The 24,671-nt window shown below is 63.3% G+C and overlaps 3 protein-coding genes and 1 long non-coding RNA gene across 7 annotated transcripts in view; 3 read left to right on the top strand and 1 right to left on the bottom strand.

The window, feature by feature from the left end:
- The first annotated feature begins 1,535 nt into the window (after window positions 1-1,535).
- Window positions 1,536-9,408, top strand: FAM71E2 (family with sequence similarity 71 member E2). Its single transcript, XM_032591393.1, has 11 exons — window positions 1,536-1,698; window positions 1,917-2,071; window positions 2,194-2,452; window positions 3,519-3,543; window positions 3,713-3,777; window positions 3,869-3,972; window positions 4,064-4,116; window positions 4,201-4,277; window positions 4,837-6,674; window positions 8,998-9,086; window positions 9,179-9,408. Exons 1-10 carry the CDS (start codon window positions 1,549-1,551, stop codon window positions 9,023-9,025), a joined length of 2,754 nt encoding a protein of 917 aa, XP_032447284.1. The 5' UTR covers window positions 1,536-1,548; the 3' UTR covers window positions 9,026-9,086; window positions 9,179-9,408.
- Window positions 9,409-9,543: 135 nt separating this feature from the next.
- On the top strand, window positions 9,544-11,021 carry LOC115502720 (cytochrome c oxidase subunit 6B2). The gene is made up of 4 exons (XM_032591392.1): window positions 9,544-9,659; window positions 9,774-9,903; window positions 10,639-10,739; window positions 10,862-11,021. The coding sequence occupies exons 2-4, from the start codon at window positions 9,792-9,794 to the stop codon at window positions 10,913-10,915; spliced, it is 267 nt and encodes an 88-aa protein (XP_032447283.1). The 5' UTR covers window positions 9,544-9,659; window positions 9,774-9,791; the 3' UTR covers window positions 10,916-11,021.
- Window positions 11,022-14,689: 3,668 nt separating this feature from the next.
- LOC115502737 lies at window positions 14,690-15,347 on the top strand. Its single transcript, XR_003965179.1, has 3 exons — window positions 14,690-14,775; window positions 14,875-14,931; window positions 15,009-15,347. It is a non-coding gene; the product is annotated as an uncharacterized LOC115502737 (long non-coding RNA).
- The window catches only part of KMT5C (lysine methyltransferase 5C), a 23,449-nt gene continuing 13,973 nt past the window's right edge, over window positions 15,196-24,671 (bottom strand). Inside the window, exons 1-10 of one of the 4 annotated variants that reach the window (XR_003965158.1) lie at window positions 23,609-23,792; window positions 21,807-22,045; window positions 21,487-21,652; window positions 20,986-21,095; window positions 19,990-20,153; window positions 19,840-19,859; window positions 17,870-18,006; window positions 16,689-16,864; window positions 15,377-16,516; window positions 15,196-15,277 (exon numbers count right to left, since the gene is read on the bottom strand). Coding sequence is in view for 2 of the 4 variants with exons in the window: in XM_030298289.1 (XP_030154149.1) it covers window positions 16,017-16,516; window positions 16,689-16,864; window positions 17,870-18,006; window positions 19,840-19,859; window positions 19,990-20,153; window positions 20,986-21,095; window positions 21,487-21,652; window positions 21,807-22,045; window positions 23,609-23,761 (1,665 nt within the window). In the remaining 2 variants the exon portion in view is untranslated. The other 3 variants (XR_003965157.1, XM_030298289.1, XM_030298291.1) reach the window with 3 other exon arrangements.

Here is a 24,671-nt window from a genome sequence, read left to right as displayed (position 1 = left end):
TGGTTGGTCCTCCAGGGCAGGGTCTGAGCCTCATCTGGTGCACAGCACTTCATAGACTCTCAATAAATATTTAATAGAAGGTTCCAGAAGGTCATCCAGTGCCCTACAGTGCTTGTACATGACAAGGCTGCGAGTTCGAGGTCATTCATTGTGGCAGTTCGCAACAGCAAATTGGAAGCAACCTAGATGTTCAACAGAGAGGGATGGTTTAATAAATGACACCCATCTGTGTGATGGAATACTATTAGCCATAAAGGGGGGATGATACAGAGGCGGCTTTAAGACATAGAGAAAGCAGGCTACTAACCACTGCACGATTCCCACTTTGCTTCTCTGGATGGATGGATGGGTGGATGGATATATAGATTTTTTAAGAAGTCCTAGAACACAGGGCACCTGGCTGGCTCAGTCAGTAGAGCATGTGACTCTTGATCTCTGGGCTGTGAGTTCAAGTGCCGCGTTGGGCATAGAGCTTACTTTAAAATAATAATTAAAAAAAAAAAAAAAACCTCCTAGAAGAAAATACACCAAAATGTTGACCATGGTCCCCTCAGGGTGGAAGGCAGGGTGGGATTATGGGTGCTTTCATTATTTGTGCTTGTCCGAATTACTCAGAGTTTCTACAGTGACCGTGTGTTTTACGTGACCCATTAAAAAAAAAAAAATGATACACACTTTTTAGAAGGACGGAATGCCAGCCAACCCCTTCCCCCAAAATAAGACCTCAGAAGGAGTCAGGAATGACCGCTCACTGAGTGTGTGCTCTGGGCCGTGTCTTAAGTGTGGGGTTTTACTTACATGATCCCCGGAATGCTCCATCATGCCCCACTTTCCAGGTGAGAGAAAGTGAGGCTGGCGGGGGAGGGGACATGGTGTTCAAGGTCACACCTTGAAAGGGACCACTGTGTTTCTGCCAGAGGTCCAGCTCCTTCCAAAGCCCGTGCCCCTCTCTTTATAACCAATGTTCAGCAATCACTGCCACAGACACAAATCGGTTATATATGGGGAAACTGAGGCTCAGTGGGGGGTATGAGTCTTCCTCAAGGTCCCTGAAAGGGGTCAGTGGTGAGTTGGGGCCATGCTCGGGCCTCCCTTCTTAAGTGGGAAACTCTTTGGTTAATTATCCATTTATAATGTCCAAGACAGATCCTGCCGGGGGCCCTGAGTTTTCAGTAGCTTTGGGTCTGCAGTCGGGGCTTCTGATTCACAGACTCCAGCCCTCGAGACTCTAGGCCACATCCCAGGAGGAGAAGGGAGTCCACGAGCCCCCCCCCCCCGAGAGTTCCCAGAAAGAGTCCTACAAGTGTCTGATGAGGTCACAAAGGCCCCCCCCCAAGGCTCCTCCCCCAAGCCAGGGCTGACCACCCTCCACCGCAGGGCCATGGCCAAGCCCTGGGGAAGCCCCACCCTCTGGGACCCCTGAGCTGTGGCACCTGCCAAGCCTAAAGGGCCAGGGCGGGTGGGCTGGGGGACACTGGGCAGGCCAAGCGCCCAGGTGCCGGGTCCCTGACTCTGTGTCTGGGGTGACCCACCTTTTCTGCAGCCGCCATGAACCGGCTTCAGAACATCAGGCGCACGGAGCCATTCCAGGGACCCTCAAAATGGGTCCCCACACTAGGCGAGCTGCAGAAGACCCTCCAGAGGGGAGAGTACCTGCCCCTCCGCCCGCTGCCCATGTTCGAGAGTAACTTTGTCCAGGTCCCCGGCTTCCTGCACCCTGGGGGCGGAGAGGGGCAGGAAGGGATTGAGACACCACCCCCCCACCCCCGCCCCGGACTGGGGGATCCGAACCCGGGCAGGCACTGCCTAGGCAGCCGCGGGGGTGGGGAGGCTCAGGTGGCGGGGGGCTTGGGCCGGGGGTGCCAGAGGAGCATTGGAGAAAGGAGTGGTCCCAGCCCCTCTCCCTGGCCCCCCAGGTGGCCAATCGAGGGGCCCCCGTGTACGTGCACCGCAGAACCAACCGTGTGACCATGGGTGTGGCCGCCTCCCAGCCGGGCCTGGTGTTGCCAGACATCCTGCTGATCGCTCAGCCCCCGGAGGGCAGGGAGTGCGCCAGCCTCGTCCTCACCAGGTGCCTCCAACCCCCCGCTCCCGGGCCTGCCCTCTCCCCCCCTCGACCACGTCCCTCTCCCGCCTCTCCCCCCGCCCCGCCCCACCCTCTGCTCCGCCATGTCTGTCCCCGGCCTCCCCCAGGATGCTCCCGCTGGACCTGACCCGCCTCTACGTGCATGACCTGTCCTCCTGGCGCCTGAAACTGCGCCTGGCCACGGGCCGCTGCTACTACCTGGAGCTGGATGCCCCCGGCGACGAGGCCGGCTTCCTGTTCGACCGCTGGATCCGGCTCATCAATCTGCTCCGGGAGCCCGCCACCACCCGGCTCCCCAGGACCCCGCGTGGGCCCGCCAGGGACCCGGCCAGCGTCAAACCTCCCGCCTCCACCTGGCGCCTCCAGGTGGGCAGCGCCCCCCACAGACCCTGGGAGCAGCTGTGGTTTTGGATTTCAGAGCCGGGACCAACAGCTGAAACCCAGAATCCCAGGAAATGAGGCTGGGGGTCAGGACTCCTGGGTCTGAGGGAGGAGGGGCTGGGGGTCAGGACTCCTGGGTCTGAGGGAGGAGGGGCTGGGGGTCTGGACTCCTGGGTCTGAGGGAGGAGGGGCTGGGGGTCAGGACCCCTGGGTCTGAGGGAGGAGGGGCTGGGGGTCAGGACTCCTGGGTCTGAGGGAGGAGGGCGCTGGGGGTCTGGACTCCTGGGTCTGAGGGAGGAGGGGCTGGGGGTCTGGACTCCTGGGTCTGAGGGAGGAGGGGCTGGGGGTCAGGACTCCTGGGTCTGAGGGAGGAGGGGCTGGGGGTCTGGACTCCTGGGTCTGAGGGAGGAGGGGCTGGGGGTCAGGACTCCTGGGTCTGAGGGAGGAGGGGCTGGGGGTCTGGACTCCTGGGTCTGAGGGAGGAGGGGCTGAGGGGTCAGGACTCCTGGGTCTGAGGGAGGAGGGGCTGAGGGGTCAGGACTCCTGGGTCTGAGGGAGGAGGGGCTGGGGGTCAGGACTCCTGGGTCTGAGGGAGGAGGGGCTGGGGGTCAGGACTCCTGGGTCTGAGGGAGGAGGGGCTGGGGGTCAGGACTCCTGGGTCTGAGGGAGGAGGGGCTGGGGGTCAGGACTCCTGGGTCTGAGGGAGGAGGGGCTGGGGGTCAGGACTCCTGGGTCTGAGGGAGGAGGGGCTGGGGGCCTGGACTCCTGGGTCTGAGGGAGGAGGGGCTGAGGGGTCAGGACTCCTGGGTCTGAGGGAGGAGGGGCTGGGGGTCAGGACTCCTGGGTCTGAGGGAGGAGGCCCGCATTCCAGGATCTGAGGGAGGAGGTGGCTGGCGGCCTAGATTCCAGGGTTTGCAGGAGCAGAGGGCAGGACCCCTGGGTCCTGGGTTGGGGACGGGTTGGGGTCCTGGAGTCCTGAGCTGGGTAGGTAATGGGGACGTGGAAACCAGGAGGAGGAACCCGTCCTGACTGACCCCCTCCCCGTCCACAGGACCAGCCCCAGTCCGGATGTTCGGGTGAGCAGCCTCCGTGTCCTCAGACCCTTCCCTACTTGTCAGCCTCTCCTGCCCCAGGCGTGGCCACACCTGCCAGCCCTTGAGCTCTCCCCCCTCCCCTGCCCGAGCCTCACGTCCTCCCGTCCTCCCTGTCGGGGACCCTGACTGGAGGTCCTCCCCTCCTCTGCAGTCATGACTGTGGAGCCCAACTTTCCTTACAAGATGCTGACACTTCAGAAACAGAGGAAGGCCAGGGTGAGCAGGTTGGGCAGGCCGGGCTGGGGAGGGGCCGGGCTGGGGGCCCCGCGCCTCCTGACTGCCCGCCCGACCCTCCTCCCACCGCCAGACCCTCAAGCGCAAATTCAAGTCTCAGGCCGTGGGCGACTCTGTGCCTCTCATCTGGTCACAGCAGGAGCACGCTGAGCCTAGAAAGAAATCTGCAGAAAAGAAGTAGGCTTGGGGTCTTGCTGCCCGCGGGAGGCCGAAGGGCGAGGACCCCGGTGTGGAGGCCACCAGAGTCACCCCACATTGCCCCCTACAGGTCCCAACGAAACCTCCACCCTGACACATCTCAGACCCAAATCCGGGTTACCGGTGAGCACACCTCGCCCTCCCTGTGTGGACCCCCAACGTTCTGGCCCTTCCCCCGAGAGCTCACACTGCCTTCTTCCCGCCCAGAGAAGCCCAGCATCACCATCCGCACCATTTTCAGCATCGTCTCCAACACCATCAACCACACACAGTCCTCTTCCAAGGCAGTTATTTCCTGGGGGCCCACTCCTGGTCTGAGGGAGGAGGGGCTGGGGGTCTGGATTCCTGGGTCTGAGGGAGGAGGGGCTGGGGGCCAGGACTCCTGGGTCTGAGGGAGGAGGGGCTGGGGGCCTGGACTCCTGGGCCTGAGGGAGGAGGGGCTGGGGGTCAGGACTCCCTCATCTGAGGGAGGAGGGGCTGGGGGTCTGGACTCCTGGGTCTGAGGGAGGAGGGGCTGGGGGCCTGGGCTCCTGGGTCTGAGGGAGGAGGGGCTGGGGGTCTGGACTCCTGGGTCTGAGGGAGGAGGGGCTGGGGGCCTGGGCTCCTGGGTCTGAGGGAGGAGGGGCTGGGGGTCTGGACTCCTGGGTCTGAGGGAGGAGGGGCTGGGAGTCAGGACTCCCTCATCTGAGGGAGGAGGGGCTGGGGGTCTGGACTTCCGGGTCTGACGGAGGAGGGGCTGGGGGTCTGGACTCCCGGGTCTGAGGGAGGAGGGCCCTGTGTCCTGGGCTCTGGGAGCCTCCCCTGGCCCTGACCATTCTTCCCCTCTTCTCTGTCCACCTACAGTGTTGCTCTTCTGACTCAGACACGGCCACAGTCCTGGGCGGTTTAATTGAGACCCCCATCCGCTGTGCCTCCGCAGACACCCCTGATATTTCCTTGCTGGAATCCTATGATCCCTTCAACACGTACCTGTGGCAGCAGGACATTGAAAACCTGATGGACCCCGATACCAGCCCCTTGTCCTCGTCCTCCTTCTCCCCAGCCACCTACCCTCCCTGCTTCTCCCTCCCAGCCGCTTACTCCTCCTCCCACAGGCACAACGAAAAGGCCCAGGCTCTGGGATCCGGGCAGAGGCAGCAGCCTCCACCCTCTCAGAAGACCGCAGCTGCCCGCGTCGCCGCTTGGAAGGTTCCATTCCTCCGTGACCAGTCCAAGAGGGTCTCAGCAATGCATGATCCGTCCCAGAAGATGTCGACCGCACCCGGCCCACCCCGGGGGGCCCCAGTGGTACCCGCTGTTACCCGGAAGACCCCAACAGTACGTGGCCCCCCTTGGAAGGCCCCACCCGTATCCGTTACTTCCCGGAAGGCCGCAGCCAGTCCTGGCCCGGCCCGGAAGGCCCCACCTGTATCGCCTACTTCCCGGAAGGCTGTATCTTCCTCTGTCCCAGGAAGGAAATCCGTGTTCCTACCTGCCCCATCCCAGAAGGCTCTGACCTCACCTACTCAACAGCAGATGACACTGGACGCTGCCACTTTGGGCACGTTGCCCACGGGAGGTCCTAGAGGGCGTGTGCTCGAGAGAAGCCGGCGTGAGGGGACGCCAGGACCACTGATGTTTGTGGGCACCCAGGAGATGGACCTGATAGAGACAAGGACCCAGAAAACATCCCAGGACCTGCCTTTTACCACCACCAAGAAGGAGTCGGAGGAGGTCGTGCTCACTAAAGCCCTGAAGATCACCCTGGATGGCTTGAAGGGCAGGGGCAAGTTAGAGGACAAGGTCCACAGAAAGAAGGAGGAGATATCCCTGGACAAGCCTGGCTTAACCTCCCAGACGGTGGGGCAACAGCAGAAGTGGCTCAAGACCCAGGAGGTGGTCATCCAGGGACCCCCGGAGGAGCAAAGCAGGCCGTTCTCGGTGGAGGGGCTCACCCGTGCCAAGCTGATGATCATGGCCAACTCCACGGAACCGCCCCTGAGGCCAGCGACAGTCAATCCGTCCTCCTGGCTCTCGAACCCCCCGATGCCTGACATGTCAACAGTCAGCCCCAGTGAGGTGCCCTTGCTGCAGGGGACACCAGAGGTGGTTGGAGAGCAGTCCCTGTTTGGCACCTGGGTGAAGGAGAGAATGCATCCGTGGGCTGAAGGGAGCATGTATCACTGGGTAGAGGCACAGCCCCAGGTTCCAAAAGAGGCTTCCGAAGTGCCTGGCCTCCCCAGGCATGAGGCCAGCAGCCTGATGATGGACAATGTCTCCCCAGATCCCATCAGTCTGCCTGCATCAAGGTGGGAGGAGGTACCCCTGTGGCCCGTCTCACTGACCCCCACCTCAGAGATGAAGGCCAGTGTGTTCCAGCAGCCAAAGAGAGCATCTCTTGAGCCCGAGGGGAGGTCAGACCAGCTCAAGAAGACTCCAGACCAGCTGGAGGGGATGTCAGACCAGCTTGAGGGGAGGTCAGACCAGCTCAAGAAGACTCCAGACCAGCTTGAGGGGATGTCAGACCAGCTCGAGAGGATGTCAGACCAGCTCGAGGGGATGTCAGACCAGAGTCCCCTGGCCATAACAAAGTTGTCCTCTGATGTCATCTTACCAACGCTCGTAGGAAATGAGAATATGATGGACATGGCCCCCGAGGTGGAGGACATAGAGGAACCAGGTGTCTACAGTCCTTCAGCCAGGTATTTGGGGTGACAGCTGACACGTCCTGTCAACTCCATTAGCTGCAAGATAAAAAGAGGATCTTTCCCTTTTTTCACTTTTATTCACGGACTCAATGTATAGAGAGTGTTGACTTGTGCTAGGCATTGTTCTAAGCACTAGAGATATGGCATTGAGCAATTTGGGGAGGATATGCTCCTGTCATCTTGTGTGTAGAGCCCAGGGATGCTGTTCGATGTCCTACGATGCACAGGATGGCCCACCACAGCAGAGAATGATCCAGAGAAAATATCAGTAGTGCTGAAGTTAGGAGTCCTGACAATTCAAAGCTAAGTCAATTATATTGCACGCTATAACACCTTATAGAGCAGGAGAGGGGGGACTAGGGATGAAGATGGGCAGCCTCCTGTATTCGACTGGTTGGTCCAGGAGGGCTTCAGTGAGTTGATGTCATTTGCGTAAAGGCCCGAAGGAGGGGAAGAAGGAAGCCATGCACACAGCTGGTGAAAGTATGTTCCCTGCAGAAGAAAACAGCCACTGCAAAGGCCCTGAGGCATGAGTGGGCGTGTGATACGTTGGACCAAGAGTGAGTTCCAAGGGACCCCAAGAGTAGGAAATGAAGTCAGAAGAAGTCATGCAAGTGGTGGTAATCACGTGGGACCTTGCAGGCCATTTCAAGGGCTTTGGCTTTGATGCTGAGTGAGCTGGGGGATTTGGGGCAGAATGGCTGGAACTGGTGTATATTTGAAAAGGCTCTCTCTGGCCAAAGCATAGAGAAGGTAAGGGGGCAAGGATGGAATCTGGGAGAATAGGGAGGAGGCAGTTGCAATGATCCAGGCATGAGACAAGAAGGGAGGTGCTGGAGGTGTGAGAAAGAGGCAGGATGGTTGAGCTGACAGATTGGCTCATGGATTGGACATGGCCATGTGGTGTCAAGGGCAAATGTAGGGTCTGGGGTCTGAGACACTGGGGAGACGGAGAGGCTGTGAATGCAGCAGGTGGCAGGGAGGGGATCAGGATCGTCTAAGATCCCTGGTGAAGAAGTGGGGCAGGTAGCTGGATATATGAATTGGGAGTGACGGGAAATCATTGGCCATGGATAGTTACCACAAGCCAAGAGACTGGAGGAGGTCACCAGCCAGTGAGTGTCGACAAAGAGGGTGCAAAGTGTTTAGAAAAGGGGAAACCAGGGGCGCCTGGGTGGCCCAGTCAGTTAAGCATCTGACTTTGGCTCAGGTCGTGATCTCATGGTTCGTGAGTTCGAGCCCCGCGTCGGGCTCTGTGCTGATGGCTCAGAGCCTGGGGCCTGCTTCGGATTCTGTGTCTCCCTCTCTCTCTATCCCTCCCCGACTAGCGCTCTGTTTCTCCCTGTCTCTCAAAAATAAATAAATGTAAAAATTTAAAAAAAAAAAAGAAAAGGGGAAACCATAGTGAGAGTTGGCAGAATGGCGACAGCCTGGGTGTCAGGGGTAGCTGCGTGTAATGCTGCAGTTAGGTGAAGGAATACGGGACGGAGGCAGGAGCCCTGGGCTTACCAGCAAGGATTTTATTATTTGTTGCATGGTGGGAACAAAGACCCAAATGGGGCAGGCCGACGGGAGCACAGAAAGCAGGGGATCACTTGCCGCAACCCTTGAAAACATGATGCTCAGTGAAAGGAACCAGATGCAGAAAGCCTCATCGTGTGTGATTCCATTTGTGGGAAACTTGCAGACCAGGCAAATAAATCCAAGCGGAATGGTGGTTGCTAGGAGCTGGGAGGAATGGGAGGAATGGGGAGGGATGACTTATTGGGAACAGGGGTCTCCTTTTGGGGTGATGAAATGTTCTGCAGCTAAGTGGAGGTGGTGGTTGTACCGCACTGTGGATGTAATTAGTGTCGCCGAACTGTGCACTTTCAAACGGTTGCAACGGTAAATTTTATGTGATGTGTATTTCCCCGCTATATACCTACCTACCCACCCACCCACGTACACGTACTTTCCTATGAACGTGCGTATGCAAAGAGGGGACGCAGAGAGGAGGGGTCCAGCAGCTTTTTTCCAAGTAGTTTGCTGGAAGGGGAGGAGGGACATGGCAAGAAGTAGCTGGTGTAGGAAGTGAGCACGAGAGTGAAGAGGAGAGAGAGATTAGCATTTGCGTGTTGGTGTGAAGGATCCACAGGCGGGCTCCCCCGCAACTAGGCAGGAGGGAGAGAAACTTGGGAGGGACAGCAGGGACAGGAAGACACTGGTGGGGACCCTTATTCCAGCTCACGCTTCATTTTAGCAGGGATTTACTGAGCCCTCACTATGCTCTTCCTGTGACCTCCAAGACCCCCTCTGGCTTTCTCTCTCTCCGCAGCACACAGAGTTCCCAGAGCCTTCATTAGCGGGATTCGGGGGGAGTCAATCTCAATCGCCAAAGTGTCCAAAGGAGCCCAGCGTGACCAGGTAGCCAGAGACCCTGCGGACCCGCCTTAGTCCTGGTACTGAAGTCCGGCGGCTCGGACACCACCCTTACTCTTTCCTCCTCTTCCCCACAGGCCCCCAGGGTGCTGTGCACCTGTACCGTAAGAAGCAGGGTGCTGAAAAGCCCGGGCGGGGGGATGCTCCCTCTAGGGTAGACCAGAGCTATCTATACGTTTATATATGGGGGGGGGAGGGGGGCGGGGGAGAGCCCGCGGAGCGGCCCAGCTTCGCAGAGATTAAAAGCCTGAGTCTGAGACTCGGCAAAAATCGTGACTGGGTGCCAGTGTGTGCGCGCGGGGTGGCGTCGGGCTGGAGGTGGGAGGCGGCGGGGGTGGGGGGGCTGGTCCACGCAGACCCTGCCTGGCGGCCCAGAGCGTCCCCTGCAGCGCAGCGGCTCCCATTGGCTGGGGTTCCAGGGGCCCCAGCCAATCCTGCCAGGAGTCGTGGTTTTCCTGGGCTGGGACCCCCCCCCCCCCCCGGACACTCAGAAGCGAGGGGCACCGCCGGATGGAGCCACAAGCACAGCTGACCCAGTGACACGTTGACATCAGTCTGGTGAGGGCAGGGCGGGTGGGATCAGGGACTGGGCTTTGGGGTGGGGGCCAGGAACTGGGTGCGGGTCTGAGCGAGAGGCGCCTTCAGGCCCCACGGAGCCCCCTGCCCCTGCAGTAGCTGCCGCCTCCCTGGATGTTGGATATTGAGTTCCAGAAGTCCCCCAAGGGGAAATGGACAACACCACCCTTCGACCCGCGCTTCCCCAACCAGAACCAGACCCGCAACTGCTACCAGAACTTCCTGGGTGAGACCTTGCGGGCCAGGTTAGGGGGAGGGAGACAGAAGAGGCGGGAAGGGTCCGCCCCACCTGAAGACAGGGAGAGGGTCCCGGACCGGCCTTGGTGGCGGTGACCGTTGGGGTGGGAGGGGAGGGGGGGGGGGGGGCCATGGTCGGAAGGGGCGGGGCCTCGCCGGGGAGTGGGCGGGGCCTATCTGGAGGGGCCCGGGCCGAGGGTGCGATGGGCGGGGCCTGGCCGGGAGAGGGTGGAACCTGCTCTGGAGGGGCGGGTACCAAATCCTGCAGGGGCGGGGCGAGGGAGGAATAGGCGGGGCCTATCCAGCGTGGGCGGGGCTTTGTCTGGAGGGGAGGAGACCCTGTCCTGGAGGGTGGGATCGAGTCTTGGAGGGGAGGGGCGAGAGAGAGATAGGCGGGACCGAGGCTTGGAGGGCCGAGGCCAGGGAGGGATAGGAGGGGCCTACCCAGCAGGGGCGGGACCTGTCCGGGACGGGGCATGACCTGGTCTAGGGGCCAGGACTGGGCCTGGAGGGGGCGGGGCCTGGCCTGGAGGGGCGGGACCGAGTCCTGGAGGGGCTGGGCATGGCCTGGAGGGGGTGGACCGACCGTGGAGAGGCGGGGCCTGACTGGGAGTGGGCGGGGCCTGCTCTGGAGGGCTGGGGGCCAAGTCCTGGAGGGGCGGGGCCTGGTCTGCAGGGACTGGGACAGAGGCAACCCCGCGGCCCGCTCCGCCCCACCCCTCAGACTACCACCGCTGCGTCAAGAGAATGAACCGCCGTGGGAAAAGCACGCAGCCCTGCGAGTATTACTTCCGCGTGTTCCACTCGCTGTGCCCCAAGAGCTGGGTGAGCAGGGGGCCGAGGGGGCGTCGACAGCCGGCCGGGCGAGACCGGACCGGGCGAGGGTGGAGGGTCCCGCGGAGCTGAACAAGCGCCCGCCGCCTCCCCTCCCGCCCGCCTCTCCCCAGGTGCAGCGCTGGACCGAGCAGATCCAGAGAGGGACCTTCGCAGGCAAAATCTGACGGCCTGAGTGCGGACGCCCCGAAGGATCAGCGCGCTGACACCCTCCACCCCCCACCGTCCTCGAGTCTCCCCGAGACTAAGCCACACATAAAGCTATGTTGCTGCTGACGTTTCTTATTATCTGGCGCGGGGGCTGGAGAAGACCTTCGTCTGTGGCCTGCAGCTAACACTACCGGTTCTGATGGAGGAGGGGCCGGGGGAGGATTCTGCTCCGTCGGGCTGCCATGGAGGGAGGGTAGGCAGGTGTCTAGGGCGGCAGCAACCAAGCCCCGTCCGCCCTTGCCCCACTGCCTCCAGCAGCAGCCGCCACCAGCCCGGGGTCCTCTCTGGATCTCTGGATGACCACGCGCGCCCACCAGAGTGCCCCTGACTGTCCATCCCCACACTTAGTCGCCCTCCGTCTCCTCCCTCAGGAGCCTCTTTCTCTCTGACCTGAACGCCTCCCCCACCTCCTTTGGGACTTCCATTCCCAAGTTCTGGGGTGGGGGGGAGTCTACTGTGCACACCCCCCCCCCCCCCGCCAGCGCTGACCCCAACCCTCCCTCCCCTGCTCTGGACCCTTTCTTCACCACTCTCCGTCACTTCCGTGCCCCTGTTCGACTCCATTTGCCATCCTGTCCTCATCCCGTGAGCCCCTCCCAACAGTCTTTTGCACGCCTGGCCCTGTCAGCACCGGCCCCGCCAGAGCAGCCTCTTCCTTGTTCCCCCAAAGAACAGGGGCGGCTGCCCCCCCCCCCCCAGACTTCTCCATTTCCCCAGGATACTCCAAGCTCCTGTCTGAATAATTTGCTCCTGCCGCATCCGGGCACCGGGCCTGCCCAGGCTCAGAGGCGGCAACACCAAAATCCATCCTCATTCCAAATGCCCCCCGAAAGGTCACCTCTCCAACCACCTGCGCCCTTCCCCCCCGCCCGGAGGCCGAGGCGTGACCCTTAAGAGAGCGCAGAGCCCTGGGCTTCTAGCCCGGACGGAGTCCTGGCACAGGGAGGACTGGATTCCACTGTGTCTCCCTGAAGCTGTAGGAGGACTCCCGCGACAGCCTGGAGCCAGGCTCTCTCAAGTCATGTCAAGAGGCCAGTTTAATCCGGGGCTCGAAGGTCGCTGTTACTGATCAGAACAACTTGTCGGTGACCCTGAACAAGCTTCTTGACCTGCGTGCACCTCAGCTTCCCCAGGAAACAGAGATGGTACAGTCCCGTTACCAGGACAGGTGGGATGATGGGAGGGGCTGAGCGGACTCTGGAGGACTGGCTCCACCCAGCCTCCTGGATGACTGTCCCCAGGCACACCCTCCACGCTGGCCTCATCAAGCCACCCAGGGCGCACCCCAGCCGTCTCATCTCCTGGGATGGCTTCACCCAGATACCCCGCTCCCCCCTCCAATCACAGCCTGAGAGGCAGGGGGGGCAGGTGAGTGCGCAGGGCGTGCCGGGAGCGCTGCCCCTGTGGCAGGGAAGCCGACGGTGACACACAGGCAAGGCACCTCTCCGAGTCACCAAATAGGGCTGCCGGCTGTCTGACACTCAGTGAGGTCACCTAGGTAGCATCTGAGCACAGAGCCTGCCACCTGTACAGCCCCAGCCGGCCTCTGGACCTCAGCAGGCCACCCCTGCCCGGAGGGCACTTTCTTTCCCTTGCCCGGCAGCCACTCTCAACACTCCATTTTCTGTCCCCACCATCAGCCCTCCACCACTTTTTTTAAAGTTTATTTATTTTGGTGGGGGCGGGGAGGGAGAGGGAGAGAGGGATGGAGGGAGGGGGAGAGAGAGAGAGAGAGAGAGAGAGAGAGAGAACAAGCAGGGGAGGGGCAGAGAGAACCCCAAGCCGGCTCCACGCAGTCAGTGCAGAGCCCGATGCGGGGCTCAAACGCATGAATGGCGAGATCATGACCTGAGCTGAAATGGAGTCAGATGCTCAACCGACTGGGCCACCAAGGCGCCCCCATCCCTCAACCACTTTGGAGCATTGTTTATATTCCAGGCCACCAACCCTAAGGATGCCGGAGCTGGAGGCGGGGCCCGGCCTCGTGCACAATGGCTGTCTGGGTCAATAGCACAGCACACCCCCAGGCCTTGAACTCTGAACAGCGCCTCCACCGCTCCCTGAAGCCCCAGTGCCAGCCGCAGGGACCTGCAGCAGCTTCCCAGGTCAGAGGAGGTCCCGTTCCCGCCCCTCTGCCCAACTCGCATCCCTGCTCTCCTCACCACCTCCTTCCTCCTCCCCCTTTCTTCCCCCAGGGCCATCCCCTCCATCTCAGGCCACCTCTTGCCCTCTTCCCCTGCCTCTGAGCCCCTGGGCCGGTTCCTTTCTCCCCATCCGGGGACAGGCTCAGACTTCCAGGCACTTCCCCATCAGAAACGCTCAGCTGCCCTTCACCCTTTGCTCCGGGAACCCAAACCCCCAAGGAACCCGCTCTCCCTCTCCTCCCCATGGAAGCCACCGCGACCCAGCTCACTGTCCCTTGGTCCCCAGTGGGCGCGGCTCCAGCCTCCTGTCTCTGGAGCCAGCCTCCTTCTCATCCTGAAGATCCTGCAGCCTGATGAACTCTGAAACGCCTCAAGTCCCAGTTGCACAGATTACCAGCCACGTGGCCCCCAATTCCCCAAGCCGTCTGCACCGTGGTCTTTTCATCCAAAGTCTGCTGATAACCACGCCTACACTTCATAGGGCTGCTGGGGAGGACCATGCTGTAAACCACAGGCTAGTTGTCGGGCCCAGGTCTCTCCGGGTGTGTGCGGGGGGTCTCTACCAGTGTAAGCAATCCGAGGAAGCATGTTGGTTCATACTGGTGGCTGACACATCGCACGGTGGGAGGAGTGACCGATCGCCCTCCAGGATGGCCAACCCATCAACAGGGTCCCGGGGCTCCTGGAGACAACCGGCCAATGCCGTGTGCATGTAAGAGGGTCAGGAGAGGAGTGGGTCCAGGATTGGGGTGCCCAGCCTGGATGGCACTCTCGGCTCTGCTTCCGGCCCAGCCACCAGAGGCGAAGAAGGCAGAGCATGGACCTTGAGCACGTGAGCTGTGATTATTTCCTGCTTCTTTCAGTTCCTTCTTCCCTTCATCTCCCGGCCAACTTCCCTACGCCCTCGCTCAGGCTGCGCGATGGGGTTCGAGGCCCTGCCTTGACCTGTGGACTCTCATTCTTCCCTCCCCAGGGCCTGTGCTGTCCTGTCGTGGTAGGAGCCATTGACTCAGTGGGGCGGGGGGTGGGGGGGAGTTCGGGGCAGAACCTGGCAGCAAGGTGGTCACTGTCCTCCGCAGGCTGTTTGTAAAGGGGGTGGGGTGGTCCTGGGAGCGCGGCCGGCCGTGAAGACGGACGCCAGGCCACACAAGCCGCGCGACTCCCTCCCCATCACCCTGCCGCCCCAGTCCAGCGCTTCTCAGTGGGGGTGGCGTTGGCCCCCAGGGGGACGTCTGGCAGCGTCTGGAGACATTTCTGTCACAACCAAGGGGGGTGCTACTGGCATCGGGTGGGCGGAGGCTGGCGGGGCAACGCCTCATCCTACAACCCAGAATGAGCGGGCTCTGCGTGGGCCTCCGACCACTTGGGTTCCAGACGCTCTGGGGAAGCGGACCAAGGCTCCGAGCCCTCTCCCCTGAGAAGAGTGCACATGCGCATGCGCAGTTACTACACTTTACAACAGGATCTCTGGAAGTGCTTGTAACCCCCCGCCCCGTGGTTGTCCGTCCATCCATCTCGGAGGAGATTCCGGCTCTGCTGTGCTGCTGGTCTAGACGCCACAGTGAGGCACCTGCACTGCAGTCTGCCCTCCGCGCCCTCCTCGCCTTCCTCCTTTCACACCGACAGGCTCAGTGGGAGTCAGACAGGTGCTCTGTGAAAGAGAGGGATTCGAGGTAAACACGTCCCGCTCTGCCCTGCCCCCCCCCACCCCCAGCGGCCTCTCCCTGCCCCTCTCGCCCTCCCTTCAGCCCCTGGCTGCTTCTGCCCCTCAGGTGTGAGGCCTCAGCTCTAGAACAGCGCCGGCCCTCAGAAGCAGGACGCGCTCACCGGTGGGTAGCTGTCCCCATGTCTCAGGCACAGTGGCAGGGAGGAGGTGACCACGAAGGTGACGGCGCTGTTCCCTAAGGCCCCAGATGTGGAGCATCATCGCCCTGGTCCCACAGAGCCGGGCCTACCGAGAAGACACGGACGAGGCTCTGGGGGCAGCTGGGCCCCACGTGACCGTGATCAAGTCACCCTACTTGCCGGACCTGTTACCTCATCTGAAGGAGAGGGGAGTCCTCGCACTCTTCACCAGCACCCTTCCAGCGGGGATGGGGTTCTCGCCTCTGTCCTCCGCCATCCTCGGGGCCATCCTATCGACCCTTCGCCCCTCCAAAGCTCCACAAACATCCCCTCGACACATAAATCAAAATGAAAAGCTACAAAGGACGCTGCTTATAACAAGGTTTTAATAAAATAAAAAGTTCAAGTGCTTTCAATCCCCCAACATACCCCGTTCTGGTGTGGGGGAGGGGAGGGACCCCCACACCCCAGTAGCACCAGGGACAGCACCATGAGAAAGATGAGGTCGCGTCCGGCCTCCCTGAGACCCACGGGGTGGTGAGGACGTGTCCCAGACATCCCCCCACCTTGCCCCCCCACCTCAGACAGTCGCAGAGCTGAGCCCAAGCCCACTCCCCTCCGCAGGGCAGTCTCTAGGGGGGGCCGCCCCCAGGTCAGTTCCACCGCCTCCTGAGGCCTGGGCTTCCGGGGAGACACCAAGGGGCGGCCCCCACCCCTTATGGCTTTGCTCCCTGGGCAGGAGGGGGGTAGGGAAGGGAACGGCTCCTGTAGTCCTGAGGTTGGAGTTGGGGATGGGGGTGGGGCAGCAGCGGCCAGGGCACCCAATGGGGCGGGGGCGGCTCAGGGGTCAGCAGTCACAAAGGGTCAGGGGTCAGATCCCTGGGTGTCTCCAAACCGACCCAGCCCCCAGCCCGGTAAGAACTGTGCTGGGGTCCAGGGCCAGCTCCTTCCCAGAGGTCCAAGAGCTCCTTCTAGAGGTCAGTGAGTCCCCGAGAACACGGGGCCGTGGGGGAGGGGGGACTAGGCAGGATCCCATCTTCTCCTGGCCTGGGGCCTCCCCTCCGGCCCATCACGGCCCGTCACCGTTGACATCCAGGTCAATGGAGCCATGGCTGACCACCAGCCGCAGGCGCTTGGGTGGGGAGAAGGGGGCAAAGGCGAGGGCCTTCTTGGGGATGGGGGTGGGGCCTGGGGTCCCGGCAGGGGCAGGGGCGGGGGCAGCAGGCGGGGGCCGGGCCACCCGGCTCAGGTCCACGCGCACCACGTAAGGCAGCCCATAGCGCCGGGCCCAGTGCCAGTCCTGCTGAGGGGCCCAGTGGGCGCGGGGGGCCGGGCCCAGGGCCACCAGGGCCTCCGCCTGCAGGCAGCATCGGGGGCCACAGCCTCCCCACTGGTGCAAGGAGACGCGGGCGGCACGGAGACGGGGGGGAGCGGGGGCCCTCCGGGGCTGGGGGCGTCGGCGTCTCCGGGGGCGCACCCGGGGCTGGGGCTGAGGCAGCCACTGGAGCCAGAGGGGCGAGGCGTCGGGGCGGGCGCCGCAGGGCAGGGGGCGTAGGGGCTGGCAGGCAGCTGTGGAGGGGGGAGGGGAGAGTGAGGGGCGGATGTGAGCGGGGCGACTGGCGCGGGGCGGCGGGGGGGGGGGGGGGTATGGGGGAGGGGAGGGAGGGCGACGGAGGGACACGGTGGTCGGTGGTCGGGACGGACACAGGCTGGCAGGACAGGGTCCCCGCCCCGAGCTCACCGCAGAACGGGTCCCGGAGCAGTGGGGACAGGTGGGCGCAGGCCCTGGGGCCCAGCCGGCCACCACCCTCCAGGCCCTGCTGCAGCCTCCGCTTGGTCTCCCGGAGCTCGTACTTGTCCAGCAGCCGCGGGGGCGCGGGTTCCCTGGGCCGCAGTCGGAAGGCCCCTTCGCCTCTCCTGTGGGCGGGCGGAAGGAGAGGAGGGAGGCGGGTCCTGACGAGGCTCTTCGGGGGCACTGCAGTGTGCTCCCGCGGGGCCTCCCCACCTCCCTCCGTGTCCTCCCACCTCACCCCTCCTGGTCCCTCCCCACCTCACCCCCCTCCTGGGTCCCTCCCCCCTTCCCCTTGGTGGGGGCCCTCCCACCTCACCTCTCTCGGGTGCCCTCCCCACCTCACCCTTCCTGGGTCCCTCCCCCCTTTCCCTTGGTGGGGGCCCTCCCACCTCACCCCTCTCGGGTGCCCTCCCACCTCACCTCTCTCGGGTGCCCTCCCACCTCACCTCTCTCGGGTGCCCTCCCCACCTCACCCTTCCTGGGTCCCTCCCCCCTTTCCCTTGGTGGGGGCCCTCCCACCTCACCCCTCTCGGGTGCCCTCCCACCTCACCCCTCTCGGGTGCCCTCCCCACCTCACCCCTCCTGGGTCCCTCCCCCCTTCCCCTTGGTGGGGGCCCTCCCACCTCACCCCTCTCGGGTGCCCTCCCCACCTCACCCCTCCTGGGTCCCTCCCCCCTTCCCCTTGGTGGGGGCCCTCCCACCTCACCTCTCTCGGGTGCCCTCCCCACCTCACCCCTCCTGGTCCCTCCCCACCTCACCCCTCCTGGGTCCCTCCCCCCTTTCCCTTGGTGGGGGCCCTCCCACCTCACCCCTCCTGGTCCCTCCCCACCTCACCCCCCTCCTGGGTCCCTCCCCCCTTCCCCTTGGTGGGGGCCCTCCCACCTCACCCCTCTCGGGTGCCCTCCCACCTCACCTCTCTCGGGTGCCCTCCCACCTCACCTCTCTCCGGTGCCCTCCCCACCTCACCCTTCCTGGGTCCCTCCCCCCTTTCCCTTGGTGGGGGCCCTCCCACCTCACCCCTCTCGGGTGCCCTCCCCACCTCACCCTTGGTGGGGGCCCTCCCACCTCACCTCTCTTGGGTGCCCTCCCCACCTCACCCCTCCTGGGTCCCTCCCCACCTCACCCCTCACCTCTCACAGGTATAGCATTCACAGTGCTCATTCTTTTCACCAAAGAAGCCTTCGCCATAGAAGCAGGTTACCTCGTCCCCCGGCTCAATGTCCCGGAGTACCTTCACACAGGCTGCGTTCCCATCTGCGGGCACAAACTGGGGGCTGGGCTGCTCAGTGACCGGTCCTGGGGGCTGCCTGGCTCCACCCCACCCAGGACGAGTGTGATCCCAGGATGGGCAGGGGCCAGGGGCCAGGAGCCCCCAGGAGCTTCCAGGGCCTGCCCTCTTAACACGCTCCCCAACTTCCTGCCCGCGTGCTGGCCTCCACCCTCCCCGCAGAATGATGATCTAACCTGACCCTGGGAGTGCTGGCAGACAGCACCGCCTGCTCCCTCCTGCACCCTTCCTCCACCCCCCCCCCCCCCCCCCCCCCGCTCCCCACTCCCTGGCAGCCTGCACCTTGGCAGCGAGGTCCCAGCTCTGCCGGTCTCGCCGTCTCCCCCCCCCCAGGTGCCTGTCCGCCCTGCGGCCCCAGCCCGGGACTGCTGCCCCCTGAGGCCACTCTTGCCTGTGCCTGTTCCCGCCTCGTGCTCCCCCTCTGGGAGGAGTGGACTCCCATCTCTCCCCCCACTCCAGCCTGACACACACCTGGGGGTGGCTCCGGCCACCTGCCCACTTCATCCCAGGCCAACTGGCCGGAGCCTCCGTGCACAGGGCCTCGCGTCCTGGCCCTCTGTATCCCCCAGACTCCATCTGGAGCCAACCTCTCACTCAGTGACACACCGGGTCACACGCCAGCCTCCGGCCCCTCCCTGTCCTGACAAGCCTCCAGCTCTTGAGCTGCCAGGGCCATCTAAAAACCAAACCCCATTATTCACCCAGTGGGAGCACCCGTGGGGCAGACCTGAGCTCCTTTGTGGCACGCGAGGCCAGAGTCACCACGGCGACCATGCCTCCTGGCCCTCCACTGAGACGTGCCTGTCTGGGATGGCCTAGCACGCCTCAGTTCCTCCTCAACACCTTGGAAAGTCCTATTCCTCCTCAAGCGCCTGGCTCTAAACATCTGTGCGGCCTCCTGGTTCTGCACCGCTAGGTAAAAGACCGGTGCCTGGTGCCCGGGCCCTGAGGTGGCCGGCACCCGCCTCACCACAGAGCCTCTGTCACGAAGCCTTGCCCCGCTTCCTGTCCTACCCAGCGCATTTTCCACCGTCAAACCCATGTAATGGGCCTACAGAGTCAGAGAACACAAGAACCACGGGGGTGCACTTCACACCGGACCCTTGCCACCATCCCCGGAGACACATTCTCACCGTCTCCCACCCGAGAAGAGTAACTCAGGCTGGGGGCTGGGGGAGCCAGGACTCAAACCCAGTTCTAACTCCAGAGCCCTGGTCGCACCTTGGGGCTCCGACAGACAGCGCAATGAGGCCCACACCCAGCAGGATGCACACCCAAGGCCTTACGAGACTCCTCTGCTTTCAGGCACTCTGTGCTCCACCACAGAGAACACGCAGTGGCTCTCCCTGCAAAGCTGCTTCTCCATCCTGCTCCCTCTGCCTGGAAGCCCTGCCTCCCAGAGTCTCATCCTCTGGGGCTCGCTCTGGCCTTACCCCGGGCTTCTGGGGCTCAGCTCCCCTGTGTCCTGCTATGACAGGTGCACCGCTGTGGCCAGTGGGCTCCAGGCACGGGGGCACCTTCTGTCTCCCTGTCCACCACACTCCCCCCTCCAAGTGAACTCAGGTTCAGAGAGGGAAGAAGGCTGCCAGCAGGTGGCAACCTGAGATCCAGGGAGACTCGCCAGGGCCCCTTCCTCCCAGATCCCTGATCTCTGCAGATGCACACAAGGTTCCGGCCAGGGGCAGGAGGCAGCTGTACCAGGTGGGGAGACTCCGGGCAGTTTCTGGCTAGTCACTGACCCAAATGCCCCTCCCCGGAGCCCCCTTATTTCCCCCCAAGCCCACTCCTCAGTGGGGGTTCCCCAAGTCTCACCTTACAGTTGGGTTTGCAGTCTGGAACATTGAGGGGAGGGCGGGGAGAGAAGAAGAGACTCAAGTGAGCAGGGAGGTGAGTGGGCACCACCAGCCCCGGCCCCGCCCTGTCCCGGGCCGGCCCCAGCCCCGGCCGCGGCCGCGGCCCCACCGTGGTTTATGAAGGCGGCGGGGCCCAGCCACAGCTGTGCGCTGCGCTTGCGGGTGGAGTACATGATGCTGAAGTCGTTCTCGCCCGCCCTCAGCAGCCCCTCGTCAGCCTCCCGCAGCTCCGCGATGCAGCCCACCAGCAGTTCTAGCTTCTCGTTCTTCTTCCTGCAGAAAGGCCAGGCCAGGCCAGGCCACCGTCTGAGCAGCGCCTCCCCAAGCCCCAGCTGGGCCACCAGGGGGCCTCCTGCCTGTGCCACCTTGGTCCGCCTCCCAGATTTCTCAAGTCCACCCCCCCCCACCGCCTCCACACCTGCCTGGGGGGTCTCCTGGCTCCGGGTCCTTGGAACGGGATGGCCCAGTCCCACGTGGACCCAGGCGTCACTCAGGCTCTCCTCTCGCGACCAACTCCCCTTGGGCCCTGCACAGTAGTCCTTCTGCCTGGACTCCCGTGAACTCGCCACAAGCTGCCACCCCCCACCCCCACACTTCACCAGACCCTCCCGTGGGTCTGTGCTTAGGCCTGGTTCCCGAGAACACTCAAAGTTCCCCGGTGGCTCCCAAAGCACCAAGCAACTGTGGTCAGCACCTGCGGGTTTACTCGGCTACTGCCTGCCTTCTCTCTGCACTGAGATCAGTGGGCAGGGCCCATCTTGCTCACTGGCCTGTCCCTTACCCGGCGGTGCTGGCTACGCAGCGGGGACCCCATCAGCACGAGGGCTGCCACAGTCCTGCGCACAAGGTCAGTGATTTCCTAGCAGCCCCCGGAAGCCTGGGGTCGCATGGGGGTTCTTACCCCCATCGGCTCTGCTGTGGGGGAAGAGTGTCTCTGGGACTAGGCCTGGCCTCCTTCGTCTCAGCAGGAAACTGTCTCTTCCCCCCCCCCCCCCGAACAAAGACATCTTCCTGGCCTCAACGCCAGAGGTATCCCCCCTGATCTCCAGGGGTCTCCTCTCCCAGCAGCCTCTAGAGCCCGTGGCTGTGAGTTTGGCCCTCTTACCAAGCTCTGGTAGACACAATCTTGGCTCCATTTGTCTCCATAGAATAGCGTGTACAGGGCAGGATGGTAAAGCCGCTTTCAGGCAGGAAGGCTCGGAGGTAGCGATAGATCTGGGGGAGGTGACGGGGTGGGCGGGGTGAGGAGGTGGGGCAGCCTCGTCCTCAGCCCTCTCTCTCCTGGGTTCTAGTCCTGCTCTGCCACTGACCCGCTGTGTGGCCTTGGGGAACTCACTTCCCCTCTCGGGACCTCAGTTTCTTCATCTGTCAAATGAAGAGGTTGTACTCCATCTCAGAGGGCCCCCCAACTCTCCTAGGATTCTCTGAGCCTTGTCTCAGATGGCCCCAACAGCTAGGAAGTTAGGGAGTCTGGTGGGGGGGTGGGCTTTGCAGAGGGACTGGGGCTTTCCAGAGGTCTGCCTGCCACAGCGAAGGACCCAGGACAGGCCGAGGTGACAGGGAGGATGTGTGGGCTGAGGGTGGGGGAAGGGAGGGGTGCCCTCACGTGGGTCTTGAGGGCAGCCTCCTGCCGCGGGCCCCGGCTCTGGAAGTAGTGGGCCATCCAGCCTCCCAGCGTCAGGGCCCGGTACGCAGCCTCCAGGTCCCGCTGCTTCAGGAAGGCCTCCAGCGCTGAGCGCAGGTGGTGCTGTCGCCGCAGGGGGGGCACGGGGCTGGGGGAGAGGGCATGCCTGGGTCCCAGGGCCTTGGCCTAATCCATCCGGGCCTTCCTGGGCCCTGCCCCCACCCCCACTTGGGGCTGCAGGGGCCGTGGAGGCAGGGGAGGGGTCCCGGAGCCCTGGGGCCACCCTGTCCCAGGCCGCTCACCTGACGTTCATCTTATGGGTGCGGAAGCCGAGGTAGGGGTCCAGGACAAGGCTGGTGGCAAGGTCGTCATTCTCACACAGCTCTCTGGCTGTCACTCTGTCAGGTCCCATGGTGCCCCGCGGACCATGCTGCCTCTGGCCAAGAGTTGGGGGCACAATGCAGGGGCAGGGGCGGCGCCCCGGGAAGGGCCGTTTGTGAGCTGCGCAGGATTTGGCAAGCGTTTCGGTCTCCAGTCTCATCTACAAATCGGGGAGGAAAGCAGTGCTGACTTCACAGGGCTCTCGGTGCAGACAGAATGCAACAAGTACTTGTGACAGTGGAGAAGCCCCCAAAGAAATATCAGTCACTGTCAGTCGGTATCACGCTCTGGAGCAGACACAAATCCCCCAGCCACACACGACCACCCTCTGTGCACACCCACACACTCACGCGCAGATCCCCTCATGCCCCCATACACCACACACACACACACACACACACACACACGCACGCATGCACGCATGTCCCTACTGGCCCGGGGAAGGCTGATTAATTGGCAGTCAGGGATAACCCTAAAGGCTTAGCCCTGCAGAGGCGGGAGTCAGGGGGAACCCATCCCCACCTCCAGCCCTCACCAAGGAAAAATCCAAGACTTCCCACCCCACTGGGACAGACTGTTCCTCCACCCACCCTCACTCTTCCTGGCTTCAGCCTCTACCTCCCTCCCACCACCCCCCATCCCCACTCCCCCAGCAGCCTTTGGGAATCATCAGGAAGCTCTCGGTGAAGCCCCAGGCAGCCTGGAGGGGGGTGAGGGGAGGGAGAGCGGAGGAAGGATCCCAGCACCTGCTCCCTCTCCAAGGATTCCGGGGGAGGGGGGGCTCCAAGGACAAAGCAGGGAAGGGGGGAGAGGAAAGGAATGACACGGAGAGGCAGAACAGGTCCATAAAAAGGGGAGAAAGAAGGGAATCAGCAAAAGGAAAGAAAACAAGACCCCTAACCCGGCCTACGGATGGCCTGCCGGGCGTCCGCACCACAGTGTGTCAGGGAGAGTCCATGGGGGACCGCAAGGAAGGGGGAGCTGAAGGGAGATCAGGAGCTAGAGCTGCGGGAAAGGGGGTCTAGAAAAGACAGGAAGGCTGGGGATACATAAAGAGGGGGCGCTGCGAGAGGGCGCTGGGACAGGGCGGAAGCTGCAGGGAGGTATGTGGGTAAAGACAAAATGCAGATTGCACGGAGGGGAGCTGGGGCAAAGAAGGGCCGGGGGTGCCTGCTGGAGACACGGGGCGGCGGGAAGGCCTGGGGATCCAGGGATGACCCCAGGAAAGCCAGGGTGGAGACCTAGAGTCGAGGGCAGGTCCCGAGAAGGTGAAGGGGGGCCGAAGGGTCCAGAACGGGGCTTGGAGAAGCAGAGAAGGGGCAGGTAGGCATCCAGGGAGCAGCGAGCCTGGGTCCAGGGAGGGACCTGGTAGGCAGTGAGGGGTCCAGAAGCAGGGGCTGAGGTCCGCGGTGGTGGTCCTGGGACAGGGGCCTGGGCACGCAGTGAGATCCAGGGAGGGGAGTGCAGAGCCCGCGGGCTACCCCAGGGGTCCGGTTAGGCCCGGGAGTGCAGGGAGGGGCCTGGGTGAGCAAGCACAGGGAAGGGGCTGGGCGCCGAAAGCAGCCGGGGGCCCGCCAAAGGGCCAGGAGACGTGGGCGCCTGGACACGAGGAGGGGCCGGGCAGGGCGGGGGACGGTCGGGGCTGGGGGCGACCGGGAGCCAAGGCGGCGCGGGGTGGGGGCCGAGAGGGGGCTCAGAGGTCGGGCCCCGCGCCACCCCTCACCCGCTTCTCCTCCTCCTCCTCCTCCTCCTGAGGCACCCGCGCCGCCGCCGCCACCACCTCCCACTGCCTGCTCCGGCTCTCGTCAGACACGGTCGCCGCGCCTCCCGTCTGCCCCGCTGGGTCCGCCCCGCCACGGCCAGGGGGAGCTCCCATTGGCCGAAGCCACCGCCACTCCTGAGGGGCTGTGGCGCTCGCGCCGCTCCCATTGGCGGAGTCCAACTCGGCCCCTCCCCGCCTGCCCCCACCGTCGGCGCCCCCACGAAACCCTGCTCCGCCCGCGCCGCTGCCAAGCGCCGCCAACTGCAGCTAATGGCTCCCGTAGCTGTCCTTCCGCCGCTGCCATGGAGACCGGCCCCGCCCACGGCCCGGAGTCGGCGTCCCCATTGGCCGAAAGCGTCGTGGCTCCCGGCAAAACTCGGGTTTAGGTCAGGTTATTCAGGTCCAAGTGGGGAGGGGGCGGGCTCCGCCCGTGCATAGCCCGCGTGTGACTGGCTGGCCTTGGAATAGCTCGTCCTTCAATAGGCGAAGGCGCCCGCCCATCACCGTAGAGTCGAGCCTGGCCTATTCTTTCTCCCGCGAACCCTTCGGGAACAGCGGGAAGAAAGCTGGGGCGGGCGCGCGGGTTCTTCCGTCGACCCCGCCCGGCCTGCGGTTGCCGAGGCAACAAAACTTTATTGACAGCCCGGCCGGGCTACAAAGGGCGCCTCTCTGTCCCTCCCTGCGGGACAACCTTCCTGGCCCCGAATACCCCGTCCAGTTCCGTGAGCACCCACGAGAGCTCTGTGGGGGTGCACGGCTCGGAAAGGAGGAGCCTGACAAGTAGGGGCTTTGGAGAAGTCTCCCATGAGGCAACCCCCTCCCCCAGTTGGGATCACCCCCCTGGCTCCAATCCTGGAAGCATACATAATTAGCAATTTATCGTAATTACGCCCAGAATAACAAGCTCCGCACTTGGAGCAGGCGGGCTTTGTTCTTTTTGCTCACTGCTGTGTATCTTGTGCGCTTAGAACAATGCCTGGCACGGAGTAGGTGCTTCAGTAGGTACTGAATGAATGAATGCAGG

The sequence above is a fragment of the Lynx canadensis genome, chromosome E2, assembly GCF_007474595.2.
Source record: "Lynx canadensis isolate LIC74 chromosome E2, mLynCan4.pri.v2, whole genome shotgun sequence".
Taxonomy (NCBI): Eukaryota; Metazoa; Chordata; class Mammalia; order Carnivora; family Felidae; genus Lynx; species Lynx canadensis.
This window is presented reverse-complemented; position numbering and strand designations above follow the sequence as displayed.

Excerpts from the sequence above, each read along its gene's own strand:
- FAM71E2 (XM_032591393.1), top strand. The coding sequence starts at position 1,549 with ATGAACCGGCTTCAGAACATCAGGCGCACGGAGCCATTCCAGGGACCC. Across the intron at positions 3,973-4,063 it reads AAGAAATCTGCAGAAAAGAA|GTCCCAACGAAACCTCCACC; the intron begins GTAGGCTTGGGG and ends TGCCCCCTACAG. Across the intron at positions 4,278-4,836 it reads ACACACAGTCCTCTTCCAAG|TGTTGCTCTTCTGACTCAGA; the intron begins GCAGTTATTTCC and ends GTCCACCTACAG.
- LOC115502720 (XM_032591392.1), top strand. The coding sequence starts at position 9,792 with ATGTTGGATATTGAGTTCCAGAAGTCCCCCAAGGGGAAATGGACAACA. Across the intron at positions 9,904-10,638 it reads CTGCTACCAGAACTTCCTGG|ACTACCACCGCTGCGTCAAG; the intron begins GTGAGACCTTGC and ends CCCACCCCTCAG. Across the intron at positions 10,740-10,861 it reads CGCTGTGCCCCAAGAGCTGG|GTGCAGCGCTGGACCGAGCA; the intron begins GTGAGCAGGGGG and ends GCCTCTCCCCAG.